This window comes from Miscanthus floridulus, chromosome 4 (genome assembly GCF_019320115.1).
Source record: "Miscanthus floridulus cultivar M001 chromosome 4, ASM1932011v1, whole genome shotgun sequence".
NCBI classification, from domain to species: Eukaryota; Viridiplantae; Streptophyta; class Magnoliopsida; order Poales; family Poaceae; genus Miscanthus; species Miscanthus floridulus.
In genome coordinates this window covers 36943139-36958950 of record NC_089583.1, presented here as the reverse complement: position 1 = coordinate 36958950, position 15812 = coordinate 36943139, and the positions used below count along the sequence as shown (strand labels likewise).

Sequence of the window (15812 nt, the reverse complement as noted above, 5' to 3'; positions counted from 1 at the left end):
TTCGGTGGTGCATAGCAAAACACGATGAAATGCTTCGAGTAGTTTTGAGATTGCATTCAAGTTTTTTTTTTTCCTTACACTGCAAAAAATGTTGTTACGCCTGCAAAAAATCAATCACCTATTTACCTTATAATAGGGAATAGGGACATATTTACAGAAGGCAAAATGCTGTAGACATGAATCAAACGTAACAACGGAAACTAGAGATATTGACAATTCTTGACCTTCGCCAATCGCGCTTGCACGCAATCAAAAGACTGAGATTTACTGGTAAACGACCAATTGCTCATCTGCTCGGCACCAACCAAGCTTTCCTGTTATTACCATGCACTTGTTGCTTCTCAACTGCGCATCTTTCAAGTTCAAGCCCTGAGCAGATATATTACAGATTGAAGTAAGGTACGAGTATATATGTCCATAGTCTCCTAATGCTGCATCTTCATCCTCTAGCTGATCATCGTTCTCTGGTATTCACCACTGCTTCCTTCCTTCTAATACCACAAATTAAGATTGCTACTCTCTCTAGCTTGTTCACAAGATCACGATGGTGAGCAGCGGCATGGACACGACTAGTAACAAGCATGCGTCGTCCATGCTGGCCCCTAACCCTGGCAAGGCGACGATCCTGGCCCTCGGCCACGCCTTCCCGCAGCAGCTTGTGATGCAGGACTACGTCGTCGACGGCTTCATGAAGAACACCAACTGTGACGACCCGGAGCTCAAGGAGAAGCTCACCAGACTCTGTAACAACTCCCTTATTAATAATGCACTTCATTCCTTTTTCTTCTGTAGATTTCAACAAGTAATAACAAGTTTTATGAACTTGCATTGCTGGTGGTGAACTGATCCAGGCAAGACGACGACGGTGAAGACTCGGTACGTGGTGATGTCGGAGGAGATCCTCAAGAACTACCCGGAGCTGGCGCAGGAGGGTCTGCCGACGATGAAGCAGCGTCTGGACATCTCCAACGCGGCGGTGACAGCAGATGGCGACGGAGGCGTCCCTGTCGTGCGTCCGCTCATGGGGCGGCGCGCTCTCCTCCATCACCCACCTCGTGTACGTCTCCTCCAGCGAGGCGCGGTTCCCGGGCGGCGACCTGCACCTTGCCCGTGCCCTTGGGCTGAGCCCGGACGTCCGCCGCGTCATGCTCGCCTTCACGGGTTGCTCGGGCGGTGTGGCGGGGCTCCGCGTCGCCAAGGGCCTCGCTGAGAGCTGCGGCCCGGGCGCGCGCGTGCTCCTGGCCACCTCCGAGACCACCATCGTGGGGTTCCGCCCGCCCAGCCCCGACCGCCCTTACGACCTCGTGGGCGTCGCGCTCTTCGGAGACGGCGCCGGCGCCGCCGTCATCGGCACCGACCCCGGCCCAGGCGAGCGCCCGCTCTTCGAGCTCCACTCCGCGCTCCAGCGGTTCCTCCCGGACACGGAGAGGACCATCGAGGGCCGGCTCACGGAGGAAGGCATCAAGTTCCAGCTGGGGCGGGAGCTGCCCCACATCATCGAGGCGCACGTGGAGGACTTCTGCCAGAAGCTGATGAAGGAGCGGCAGCGGGAGGAGGTCAGCGACGATGACAGCGGCCCCGAGCTGAGCTACGAGGACATGTTCTGGGCGGTGCACCCCGGCGGGCCGGCCATCCTGACCAAGATGGAGGGGCGCCTGGGCCTCGGCGCCGACAAGCTCCGCGCCAGCCGGTGCGCGCTCCGGGACTTCGGGAACGCCAGTAGCAACACCATCGTGTACGTGCTGGAGAACATGGTGGAGGAGACCCGGAGGAGGAAGCTGCTGGTGGCGCCGGCCAAGGCGGCGGCCGACGACGGGGAGGACTGCGAGTGGGGGCTCATCCTCGCGTTCGGGCCCGGGATCACGTTCGAGGGCATCCTCGCCAGGAACTTGCAGGCAACCGCGCGCGCCTCAGCTCAGCTCTGATCAGATTAACATCATGCTTGTTTGGTTGCGCTGAGTATGCGCGACGCGCCTCTGTTCGCCTCTGCTTTCGTTTGATTGCTGCTTTGAGGTTAATGGTTGCAAATGATCATCAATGAAATAAGGACCATCGTTTCAGCAATTGAATTGAATCAACCTCCAGTTTCCAGATGGATAGGAAACGTGATGCGAAAAATATCTTCTAAAACTTCTTCCTCAACAGGGGACGCACATTAAAAAAGAAAGTTTGTGGCTACTCCAAACTCCGGTAAGAAATTTGGAAGCTCACACCCAAATTTTCTAACCACTAGATTCTTTGTCAACGGGGCTTACTAGCGCCCCAATCCGGACGTCCAGATAGAAGCGCACATCCGAACGCCCGCAACACGTCCGCCGCTTAGCCCAGCGCGTGCTCGCCCAGTTCGGCGCGCTCGCCGCTGCACACTCGCGGATGTGTGGCCGAACAACCAGCGGAGCGCACCTCCCTCTAGCGGCCAAAATGGATCGGTACAAAACGGTAATGCTCTAGTGCAGCTACCTCTGCGATGGGTACCCACGTAGGGTGGTTGTTTCCCACACGCTCCCTCTGGTTGCCCCCACTCACTGGACGCGCATCGGAGCAATGCATGCCTGCCCTGCTGCTGGCCACGCCCTGCTCGCCCTACTGTTGCTTGCCCGCGCCTTGCTTACTGCTCGTCTGTGTCTTCTCGTCCTGCTGCGCCCCCTGCGCTCGCCCGCCCTATGGGGACCGCCTGCACCTCTTGAAACACTTGCAGCATGGAGGACTTGTTACAACATACGTCTAAAACAGATAAAACATTTGGAACATATGCCTGCAACATTTGTGTGTAGTCACTGCAACATATGAAATATTTAGATAAAACACTTGCAACATATGTCTGAAAACAACTGAAACATTTGAGACGCACACTTGCAACATGCTTCTGAAACCTTGAAAAAAAACACCTGAAAACACTTGAAAACCTTTGCAAACATACGAAACATCCAAATAAAACACATGCAATATAGGTGTGAAACATATGCAACATCTAGATAAACACACTTGCAATATACATCTGAAAACAAAGATGAAACATTGGTAATAGACCTTTGCAACATATGTGTACAACCATTGCAATATATACAACATCCTGATCTACTTTTGCAACATCGATATAAAATGCTTGTAACATACCTCTAAAACACCTGAAACATACGTTTGCAACATGCTCTTTCAGCGCAAACATCTCCTTGCTACTTCGCAAATGGAGGCTCATCGGCGTGTGGAGGTCACTGGTGTGCTCGCCAACGGCGTAGGAGCTTGCCGAGAACGAGGAGCTAGGCGGCAAGCGCACAGACAGTCGAGTATGGGGGCAGCATAAGCATGCGGTGAGCGCAGAGGGTAGGTGGTTAGAGCGTGGAGGTCACTGGTGTGCTCACCAACGGTGCAGGAGCTAGGTGGCACAACACAGATGCCCGGGTGGGTGTGGCTCGGTTGGCGCGTTTCCGCCTCGCATACGCCTTCCACTGTAAGGGACATCTCTAGGCTTATGCGAGCCACCTCTAGGTACTGCCTCATCTTCACGAGAAGCTAGGTCCGAGAATCTGGCTGTGTTGCTTGTTGGGATTTAGATGGGCTTGGCCCATATAAGAAATTCCTGAAAATTCCTAAGAAATCTCAAAAGCCCATTCATGTGTGCAAAGAGGGGATGTGGGAACTCTTTAGTCCCACCTTGCTTGTGGAAGTGGAGGTAGCCATACTTAAATATAGGAGTCCTCTCCACTTTCACAAGTCTAGTGTGAGGAGGAGAAAGGGAAGCCCACACGCGCAAGCTCGCTTGTATTGCCTCACCGGGTGGGGTGGGGCGGGGTAGGGCTGCGTGTGTTCGCGCGGCCTATAAGGTTCTAGAGAGCACAAAACGCATCGGATAGTCCGACCAAACCCTTTGGACCAAGCCGCATGGGTCCTACGCGAATTGGTTGCTCTATGTCTCAACACATAAATATTTGCATACCATCAGACTCAGGGCCAACAGGCTGATGCCCCCTCCAGCCTAGGCCCAATGCCCATGCGTTGCACTGCTACTCACTAGGATTAGCCATCAGACTCAGAGGCCATGGGCCGACTGCCCCAATTGGCCAGGGTCCAACGCTCACGCAGAAATACTGCTAAGTTAGGGTATTCCATTGGACTCAGGCGCCATGGGCCAATGCCCGTGCTACCCTAGGTCTGATGCCACTACACCATCTCCTTTCTTCTCTTTTCTTCCACCCTTGCTTCCATGTGCCAATACCAAAGTGTCCCAGCACTTGTGCACTTGTGTTTGCATTTTTCCAAAGCATTTTCAAGGGTTAAGTTAGTCACTCACTAGGTTCTAATGCATATGCATCACCTAGTGGCACTTGATAACCGCTTTTACCATGATTTGCCCCTCTACATAGTATATAGCTAACTATCCTAAACCTAGTCACACTCTCTATAGTGTCTTTACCAGCAAAACAAAATGGCCCTATTGCTTATACCTTTGCCTTGAGCTCATTATGTTTTCCTCTTTCTTCCTTTCCAAGTAGGAGCACTTGATTCACCATCTTTTTGACCACCTCCATCACCATGACTTCCATTTAGCTCCACATCTTGGACTTGGACCACCTTATCTCAATTTCACACTTAGACATAGGGTTAGTCTAATAGGTTCCATCAATTAGCCAAAACCAAACTAGGGCTTTCGGCGTCTCTGTGATGACTCCGAGGACTGGGCGTGTGGCGCCGCTCAGGATGTCGTTGGTTAGTAGTGACCGTTATGCGGTGTTGGAGCTAGCGACTGGTTGTCGCCTTTCGAGCGATGTTGCCGGTGGGGCTAAACTTTCTAGAGCAAGTCCGCATGCGCTTTTCGGCGCAGGATCATGGAGGTGGTGATGCACGTCGTTCGCCATGGAGCTCTAGTAGCCCTAGCCGTCGCCCACCTTCTCCTCCAACCTGAGGTGGACCTACGTGAGGTGCAGCTTGGATTTCCGCTAGAGCAGGTTGTTCGGGAAGCCCCTTGGCCACACTTCAACCCTTGGCCGACACTTCAACGTTGATGCCAACGCCATTGCGGTGGTGGTAAGCATGGAGCAGGTTGTTCGGGAAGCCCCTCTCTAGAGGTGACTCGCGTGTAAAGCCAACCTACTAATAAAAATGTTAATAAAGCTTAATTTGCAAATTTTTGGTTTCTACAAATTTCTTGTGATGCCGATATGAGCTGCCCCGAACACTTGGATAGGTTAACATAACATATCTTAGTGTTAAGGCCAACAAAATTCCCATCGCATCGACTTGTTCAAGTTGGTAAGTACCCGAATAGGGTATATCATGAGTACTATGACGCATAGCCCCCGAGTGCTTCAATTGAAGTTGCATATCCACTACTACACAAACTTTACTGGAGGCGGGCGATTTGGGTTTCCCGTGGCGGGCAAAGCCGTCCGCCGCGGCCTAGAGGCCACGGTAAATCATGGCTTAACCGCGGTGGGCGGCTTTGCCCGCCGTGGTAAACCGATTTACCGCGGCGGGCGGTGTAACGTGCCCGCTGCAGTAAATATACTTTTACCACGGCGGGCACGTTACACCGCCCACTGCAGTAAATTATTTTACTGTGGCGGACACCTTTTGTAGCCCGCCACGGTTATGTGGATTAGCCGTGGCGGGCTTTATTATTTGCCCGCCTCGGTAAATTATTTCCTGAATTAAAAAAAATACAGCAGGCATATAAATTCAAATAAAATACAGCAGGCATATAAATTCAAATTCAAATCCAAATCACATCCAGATTTCACAGATTAAACTTAAAAAGTATGCAGGCATTACACATGAGATAATATACATATATATACATTCACTTCATCGTTCTTGTCATCGTTAATTCATTACATTTACATATTAAAGTCGTTATACATGCGCTAAGGTGTAATCCTACGGACGCATCATCGTGGGCCATTTCCTCAGCCTCTCGTACTCCGGTAAAATCGCTAGCGGGGTGTTCTCATGGAACAACGTGCCCCCTTCAAGCACGCATTTGTCTAAGACAAACTTACATATGTCCGCCTTTGTCTGCTTGAAGCTGTGTTGGATGCTCTGCATGTCTCTCGACCAGTTCAATCCATTCTTGAGCACCCTCCAACTGCTGCTGTACTGCTTGCACACCCTCAGAAACTCACAGGCGTAGAAGCCACAGGTTTGTGATCCTACTGGTTGTTTGGCACACTGCATGATCGATACGCAAGCATTACAATACAGGCATTAGAACGCATATGAACGGAAAGCACAATTAAACCTTTCAAATACTTACCGGAAAGTTACGTCTGATTTTGATGTGGTTCTTATGCTTAGCCTTAAATTTCTCTGTTCTTCGATCATAGCATTTAGGATCCTTCATGTACTCCTTATAAGCGCTATACGAAATGTACTAGTATTAGGCAGGGCATTAGAACGCATATGAGAAGACAGTTCAGTCACTTACACTCTGAGGCAATCTTCAAAGGCCTTGTATCCTTTTAAGTTTGGCATTGTCAACGAATCAAATACGCAAGCCCTACCATCCTGAGGGTAGATGATAAATGCAACCCAGTGACCCTCGAGGCCTTGGCTACGCCATTGAAACAAAATACAGGTTACGACGAGAAATAATAATACTAGCTAGCTACCCACTTATATCTACAGGCATGTCTTCGACTTACCCAAAGTGGTAGGCAGCTAGGATACACCCATTTCCCCTAATCTTCTTCATTGCCCCTAGTATGTATCTTGAAATGTTCAACTTCTCATTGTCCATCAGTTTCTTCATGTGCGCCTCTCTCTGTCGCTTGGTCAAGTCTTTCATGGTTGGATGATTGTCATCTAGGTGGTAACCAATGATGATTCTTTGAGCAATATGCATTGGAGATAGATAGATAACATCAAGTTTTAGTTCCTTGGATATATAGGCCATCAACCTGCAAGGACAAGCCATCGTGGCATATATAAGTAGTCTTGACCGATTCAAAGGCAGGTGATATGTGAAACTCGCAATTCAGCACTTACATAGAGAACAAGGTGACTTGGGCGATGTCAAGGTCTTGTTCCCACAGTAGTCTGTACATGTCGTGGAAGTCCACGGGGAGTTCTACATCGTTGCCGGGCAAGTGGAAGTACTCCGCCACAACCTTGACTAGAAAACCATGCAGGCCAGCTTTTGCTGCTTCCATGTACCAGAGATGAAACCTCCTTGTCTCCCACCTTTCCTCGTCGACGAGTTGGGCCTTGGTTATCATGAACTTCCCATGCTCGTAATGGCCAGGGTAGTCATCCGATTCAGGAAATAGATGGAAAGGTGATCTCGGCCTGGGATAGAAATGTTAGTACCATATTATGGCAAAGAAAAGTTATTAGCAAATTATGCTCGCCGCTACCATACCTTTCGAACTCAAGTGAGTATGTGAGCTACCCTTGGTCGCCTTTAGTCTTCGTCGGTGGTGGAGGGCAGTGGCTTGTGCTCGCAATGGCAGCAGGCGGTGTCTTTGCCCTGGTTCCTCCGTGCCTCCCGGTCCTTTGCTCGTGCCCTTAGATGGACTGCCAGGAGGTGGAGGTGGACTTGTTGTTGGAGGAGGAGAATGAGGGTGAGGGCTTGTGTCTCCCGGTCCTTTGCTCGTGCCCTTAGATGGACTACCGGGAGGTGGAGGTGGACTTGTTGTTGGAGGAGGAGAACAAGGGTGAGGGCTTGTGCCTCCCGGTGCTTTGCTCGTGCCCTTAGACGGACTGCCAGGAGGTGGAGGTGGACTTGTTGTTGGAGGAGGAGAACGAGGGTGAGGGCTTGTGCCTCGGGGTGAGTTCCTTCCCTTGTCATCCCTGCCATTGCCTTCGTCATCACCGTCGTCGTGATCCGGATCATCGGGGGGACAAGATCCGGCAACGGATGGTTGTGATGCTGGTGTCGCCGTCAGCGTAGAAGTCGGCGTTGAGAGAATGATATCTATGTTGTCCTTGTTCCATAGGACTTTGAAACCCAAGGTAGCTCCAAGGATCGTTACCCCTTCTACATTTGGATATTCCATTTCAAATTCTTCGTATTCGGTCGCATACCATGTAAGTATCATGGCAGCATAGTTGGTAGGGATCTGGTCTTGGTTGAAATCTTTGATATCTTCTTTAGGGTGCATGTAACCCTCACCCACAGGCAACTTTTTTGCCCTGCCAAACAGGATCGTGAGCTGGACGCGCATGGGTTCCTAGATGGCGTCGATGGGGTGCCTTGGGCGATCCTCGATCATCGACGCAGATCATCGACGGGGTGCCTTGCTCTTGTGATGGTTCTGGACCCATGCCTCTGTGCGCTACCCATCATTAGCGGCGCGGATCTCTTCCAGGTGTTTTTCAATGTATTTCTCCATGCTCACTAACTGATGAAGGATGCTGTAATGAGCTTCTTGCACCGTTCGGTTTGCCACATCGGTGCGTACTTTTCGGCCTATGCACCCCATCCCTAAGGTTTTGCCTTCGTGGTGATGGACAGGCAGCCCAATCACCCTCCCATCTCTTATGTACCTCATACACCAGTTCATGGCCTCCTCCGTTGTGTATGCCTCAATCATAGAGCCCTCCGGGTAAGCGCAGTTATGGACGTATCTGTTGAGGGTGGACATGAACCGCTCATACATCCACATCTGGTGTAGGTACATGGGGCCCAGTTGATGGATCTGATCGACCATATGCATCATTAGGTGTGGCATAATATCAAAGTAAGACGGTGGAAAGCACATCTCGAGCTGGCAAAGGGTCTCCGCGATGAACTCCTTCAGGGCAGGCAGCTCGGCCTTATCAATGACCTTCTGGGTGATGCGGTTAAAGAAGTATGACATCCGTGTGATGACCATCTTCACATACTCTGGATGGATAGCCCTAATCGCAATTGGTAGGAACACCGTCAACATGATGTGGCAGTCGTATGAGTTGTAGCCGGTCATTATGAGGTCTTTCATGGAGACCAGGCTCTTGATGTTGGAAGAGAAACCAGTCAACACCTTGATACCCCTAAGCAACTTAAGAAAAGCCATCCTCTCGTCTTGTGTTAGGTTGCAGGCTGCACCCAGGATATTGACTTTACCGTTCTGAGGCGGTCCCGGGTGAAGGTCCGGCCTGATGCCCAGATTGACAAGATCCATCCGTGACTTGATACCATCCTTTGTCTTGCCCTTGATGTCCAGTAGGACACCGATCGTGCTTTCGAAGACATTTTTCTCTGGTGCATGCAGTCGATGGCATGGGGTGTATTTAGTGTTTTCCAATACTTGAAGAAAATTGACTTCTTCTTGAAAGGAACGGCGGTGGGGACTTCCTCCGTCTGGTCCCGCTTTCGCTTCCATGTCTGCTTGGGCCCCTCTTCAGGCGGCTTCTTCTTTCCAAACTCCACCTGATCCATGTCCTTGACCATCTCATACACCTTTGTCCCCCAACTAGTCTGCGTCGTTTGATCATGCTACGGCTCATCCTGATTGTCAAAGTATTTGTTCATAATACTTCTTCTATACCGTTGCCGGGCTGCTTTGGTCCGGAGATAAGCATGGTCAGCATAAGGTACCTATGCTTCTGACATAGATGGGGAGGTAGGTTGTACATTGTGAGCACGATAGGCCAAGTGATGTGCAAGCTGCTAAGCTCACCGAACGGGTTCATCCTGTCGGTACTCAGCGCGAACCTAACATGCCTGGGCTCCTTGCCAAACTCCGGGTAGGCCTCGTTGAAATCCTTCCACTGCTTGCCATTGGATGGGTGCTGTAGCTTGCCATCGTCTTTTAGGCGGTCAGCTGATGCATGCCAGGACATGAGCTTGGTGTCGTCTGGGTTCCCAAATATTGCACGCAGGCGATCGGTCATGGGTAGGTACCACACCGACAGTGCTGGACTTTTTCTGTGCGTGTAACCCTCTTCTTCATCGTCCTGCTGAGCCAAGATCTATTTGGCTGCACTGCTCTTCTTTGCCCCCTTCTTGTTCTTCTTCCGACCACCCCGCAAGCCTCCCTCGTCTTCTGCATCCACGCGACAACCAACATTTTTCTTGTACCGACTAAAGCCGTAGTGCGGACAACTCATCAAATTCTCATACTCATTGCCCCGATACAGGATGCAGTGGTTAGGGCATGCATCAAACTTTCTAAGCTTCATCGCCACTAGCCGGATCAGCTTCTTGGCCCGATAAGTATTGGCGAGCACCTTGTTAGCTGTTGGGTATGTGGTGGCAAGGTAGCTTAACAACTCATTGAAGCTAGTGTCAGACCAACCATGACGAGCCTTCAACATCAACATATGGAGGTTAAAACGGAGCACCGTGCACTCCTTCGGACAATCACCGTCGTCCTTATAGAGAGGATCAACTGCCGCCTGCTTCAACTCTCTGAAATTCTCCAACCACTTTGGGCAACCCAACACAACGTCGTCTTCATCGAAGTGTTTGACTAGATCTTCAACAAGCTGCACATCCTCGGGTTGGCTCACAGTATCCTGACCATCCCCACCATCGCCGGCTTCGTTAGCCATGTCTTGCATTAGATCATCCACCGTGATGTAATCACGACAATTGTTGTCACTGTCGGCTGGTGCAGCTGCTGCTAAAGGATCTTTATTCACCAGTGGTGCTGTCGTCGTCAGCGTCGAAGAGCTCACTCTAGATGCACCGCCACTCGCACCAACTCTTTCGCCGTGAAATGTCTAGACTGTGTAGCCCTCGACGAAACCATACATGATCAAATGAGTTTGCACCTCGCTGTCTCGGTGGGCTTTCAGGTTCTTGCAATGAGAACATGGACATATGGTTGTCATCTGCTTTAGTCTCTCACGGTGAGCTTTACCAGCCGCAATAAACTTCCTTAATTCAAAGAGGTACCACAGATCATTCACTCTATCAATCCGGTACATCCATTCCGACCTATCCATCATACCTACAAACATTATCCATCACAATCAACATTAAATAAAGAAGAATTAGGAGAAATTGATGATTTTTACATCCAAAATCATGAAAAAGAGAGGAAATGACGATGTGAAAGATGAAGCATGCATCTATGATGAATCTAAAGTTAAAGAAATGCATGACATTATTTTTTCCATTAAAATTGATCTAGATCTAGATCTAGATCTAGAGAGAACTCTAGGTGATGGAAATAGAGAGAGAGGATGGAAGGAGAGAGGGAGAGCCTTTATGAACCTCTTATGATGTCCTCCTCCCTCAAATCCAAGCCCTTCAACTCAAATCAAAAGTTTTCTCAAATTTTAGGGCAAAGCCTCCCCCCATGAGTTTTGAGAGAGGAAGACCCGTGGAGAAGATGAAGGGGTTGTGCTGTGTATTTGTACAGGCTTTACCGCGGCAGGCAAGATAAAACGCCCGCCTCCGTAAATCAACTCTTTACCGCGGCGGGTAGTTTAAAGAGCCCACCATGGTAAATTGTATTAACCGCGGCGGGCGATTCATACCGCCCGCCGTGGTAAATAACGATTTCTTGCGGCGGGCAAGTAAGGTGGCCCGCCGCGGTAAACCATTTTCCCGCAGCGGGTGCCTCGGTGGCCGGCCTCGCTAGCCGGCCACCGGTTAACTGTGGCGGGCAAAAGAGGTGCCCGCCACGAAGCGCATTTTGGCCATGCTGCGCAAATTGATTCCTATAGTAGTGATCTTGGCTTCTAGAGGACTAAGCGCTATGCGTATTTGTAGGCTAGTATAACCATGTCAAGAAGCAATTAAATTAATTAGTGTAACTGTGTCGAGAACCACTTAGATCGAGAAAAAAGGGTCTTAGAATCAGTTTGTAGCCCCTGAATGCCTTGACGTGTTAGTATAATGTTTTAAGGCATTGAGAAAAGCTGTAAGAGAACATTGCATAAAATGATAACTTAACCCCCATGTGACTAAGAAGAGGTGATCTTTGGAGTCTCGGGGACACAAGACTTTATTTAATGCAGCCTAGTGCATATCAAATCTTTTAGAAAAGAAAAAATGCAAAGTAAAAATAACCGTGATAACAACATAGCTAAGGTTCATCTGTTGTCTTACGCCGATGACTTGCACGGGGGTCATGCCAAGCTTTATTGCAGAAGGTGCTTCTGATGCTTCAGATCTTGACCCAAGCGCTTTCGTCCTTGGCTGAATCACCTCCTTGTTCCTTTGGTTTATGCTTCCTTCGGGCATCAGAGTTGCCGGTGAAGCTGACAGCAGAAGGAGGGTGGGTGATATACCTGTTGGGGTGATCGGCCTAGCATGGTCTAGTGCTTCGGTGACAAGAGCGCGCATCAGGTGGTCCCCGAGCTCATTCTACACCTTATCTCAACATTGAGTCTTGCTTCCGCGGGACTAAGAGCGCGGTTGGCTTGCTCGACAGCCTCCCTCTCACACTCATAGGCATCCCGAAAGTAGCTAGTTATGGTGATGACACCTCACGAACCTAGCATCTTAAGCTTGAGTTAGGCGTAAGATGAATCGGATGGTAGCACACGAGACACAAGATTTATACTGGTTCAGGCACATGGGATGCCCTAGTCTAGTAGGGGATATTGTTGCTCTTCTTGTATTCGTATGCTCGGTTATAGGGGTTGCTGCTCCTACCTATCCGCTAGAATGAAGTAGATGGGATTAGATCCGATCGCAGGTCCCCTACTCCTCCTTATATAGCCTAAGAGAGTAGGGTTACAATGAGGGTGATCAGCTAATAGATTGGAATCCTAGTTTGTTACATGAAATGTGTACTAGATTGATCCTATACTATTGTCTAGATACGACGGATTTGGATATTCTCGATATACCTTGATCTTCAAGTCGATGGATTCATCTAGCCATCGTGGCCTCCTTCGTCATAGCTAATGTCCCGATAGACAAATGTAGTTGAATATACGAGTGGTGTGGGTACCCCCAGCCCATATATCTAACAATATGAAAGTAAGGAGCAAGAGTGTAGTTTGCAAACCAACAAGGAGCAAGTGATTAACACAAGATTTATCCTCGATGTTCTGTTGCTTGCCAGCAACCTACATCCCCATTATGGTGGGTCCCCAAATGATTATTCACGTGCCAACTAGGGTAGTAGCATCACAAGCAAGACCCATGACTTGGGTGCCACAAGAATCAATCAAGTGGTCCACTCCAACTAGCCACAAGCATTTCACTAGAGTTGCACTTCGTGATCTCCCACGAGAACAAGTAGAAGAGCCCCTTATAATTGCTCGATCGAAGGTGACGACAGTCACCAATAGCCCATCAATGATCCCTCCAACTTTGGGCCAGCTAGGTGGCGAAAATCACCACCAAGAGGTGCCAAGAGGCTTGCTCGGTTTCACTCTTAACCCTTGGAGCAAACCTACATGGTTTAAATGGTTTAGGAGCACGACACATAGCTTGTTTTACAATTGTTCATCTAATATGTGCCAAAGTCTAAATTGTAGATAATTTCTCCCGAATATCACTTTTGAAAATGATTCTCACATTCATGTGATATCATCTTTCAAGTGGTATTTTTTATTCTAAAATCAATGTGCATGTCTCCTACAAGTATTCCATACTTGTGTGCACAAATTTAGGGGGAGGTTACTCTACAAGTTAGAAGCGTTGAGACTAACACCTTTTCAAGCTTATCATGTGTGTAGTAGTCTCATTGCAAGGAAAATGGAGTCCTTAGAGTTAAGCATCATACTTTCAATTGGTATCAAATTGGTTTCCACATGTGATATTTCTAAACCGATATCATCATGTTGAATTCACTTTGGTATTTATATGCTTTCTCCATGTATTATATAGATTAAACTCCCTTTAGTATTAATTTGCTAATTATGCATAAACTAAATTCTCTATCATATGTATACATATGTTTAGGGGGAGCTTAGTCTATGTAATGTGAGAGTCAAATTTTGTGACCTATTCCACTCTACATACAAAGGATCATAAAGTTTGACCCTCCCCTGTACTATTAATGTCTTCCTTTTTAGTGCTTGATTCCAAAGGGGAAGAATTTGTAGGACCAAAAGCATGCCAAATCATAATAATTTACAAGTGGTAATGGTACGACAAAAAGGAGGATAGTGGATTATGGAGTTAGGGGGAGGCTTAATTCCATAATACCATATGGGGATATTTGCAAGGGCAAGATAAGTTTCCAAAGATGTTTACATGTGGTATCTTTTAGCATCATATAACCTTACCCTTTGCATTGCATCCTAGCAAGTAAATAGTTTTTAAATTTCAAAATTGTTATTATTTGCTTGCTTTGGTCGTGTTGTCATCAATCACCAAAAGGGGAACATTGTAAGAAAAATGGACCCTAGGCCTATTTACTTTGGATTTTGGTGTTTGATGACCAACACAACAAAATTGGACTAATGGATTTGCAAGAAATTGTTTTGTAGTTCAATAAGATGCAAAACGTGGCTTGGACGAAGGCGACGTGATGATTTTATGATCAACACTTCAAGAAAGACATGTGAAGATGCATAGAAGACATACAAGGTCAAGCAAAGTGCAAGCACCAAGATTGGAACCAAGCCGGATGCAAGATCGCAAAGAAACGAGCTCGACAGAGGTGACCGGACGCGGCCCTAATAAGGACTGGACACGTCCAATTAGTTGCTCTGCAACACCATGCGTCGGTAGCTATGACCAGACGCTGAGCAACAGTGACCAGACACTGAGCGAAGCAGTGACCAGACACACTGGTGACACTATTTATCATCACGGTAGTGTTTTCAGCGTGACCGGACGCTACAGACTGGATGACCGGACGCATGAAGTGCAGCGTCCAATCGAGTCCAAAGAGGTTCCAGAGCGGCGCTAGCGCTACCGGACATGTCCGGTCGATGATGACTAGACTCCCGAGTCCGATCAACGTGCGTGCTCTAACGGATGGGATGATCGGACGCGTCTGGTCAGTAGCAGAAAGCTGAGTTTTGCCCCCAATGGCTACTTTCTCTTTGGGGCTTATAAATAGACCCCCAACCAGCCATTTGAGCAAAGTGGTGCTGAGGAAACATACCAAGGGTGTTCATACACCATTTTAGTGATATCCACTTGTATAGTGCTTAGTGATTCATTAAGTGATTAGTGTAGGTGCTTTTGCGAAGTGCTTAGGTTGATTATACCACCGCTTATGCGCTTGCTCTAGGTTTAGGCCTAGTGTTTAATGAGGTTTGTATACCTCTTACCACTCGGTGCTTGCGCGCACCATTGTTATACATCGGAGGGGCTTGTAGTCTTGCGAGACCACACCAACCATGTTTGTGGGGTGGCCACCACCGTGTACCAAAGGGAACAAGGCCCACGGTGGTTCGGTCAGAAGCTTGATAGTGAAGACAGCGGGGAGCTTCCTAGAAGAGGCTTGCCGGAAGGCACATTGGATATCCACTTGCGTGTGGGGAAGGCCTAGGGCTATCCACGGAGTTAATCGACCAGAAGCTTGCCCCTTGCGAGGGATTTCTTGCGAGGGCCTCCAACAAGGACTAAGGAAAAGCTTACGCACTTCTCGATACCTTGGTAAAAATACCAGAGTCGTCGACGGGAGTTTGCGTATCTCTACCTTACTCTTTAGCTTCCATATTTACATTGTTTGCATAACTCCTTTTACGGTAGAGATAGCAACACACTAGCAAAACCGTAGTTGCACATTTAGATAGTTCATGTTTTATATAGGTTTTGCTAAGAATAGAAAAAGGGGCCATAGTTTAGAGTTAGAATTTTAAGTTGTCTAATTCACCCCTCCCCCTCTTAGGCATCACGGTCTACTTTCAGTGCATAGATAAATGCTCCAACAATGTATACAAATTGGTTGTAATAATGTATAGAATAAATCCCAAGTTAAAGTTTAACCATGCATGGAAACTTATTCACACAAGCATAAGAACATAGTTTC

The 15812-nt window shown here is 48.4% G+C and overlaps 1 protein-coding gene across 1 annotated transcript; it reads left to right on the top strand.

The window, feature by feature from the left end:
- Positions 1–544: 544 nt before the first annotated feature.
- LOC136551341 (type III polyketide synthase B-like) lies at positions 545–1925 on the top strand. The gene is given in 3 exon segments (XM_066542910.1): positions 545–743; positions 852–982; positions 984–1925. Coding segments are annotated over 3 exon segments (1272 nt in total).
- The last annotated feature ends 13887 nt before the right edge of the window (positions 1926–15812 follow it).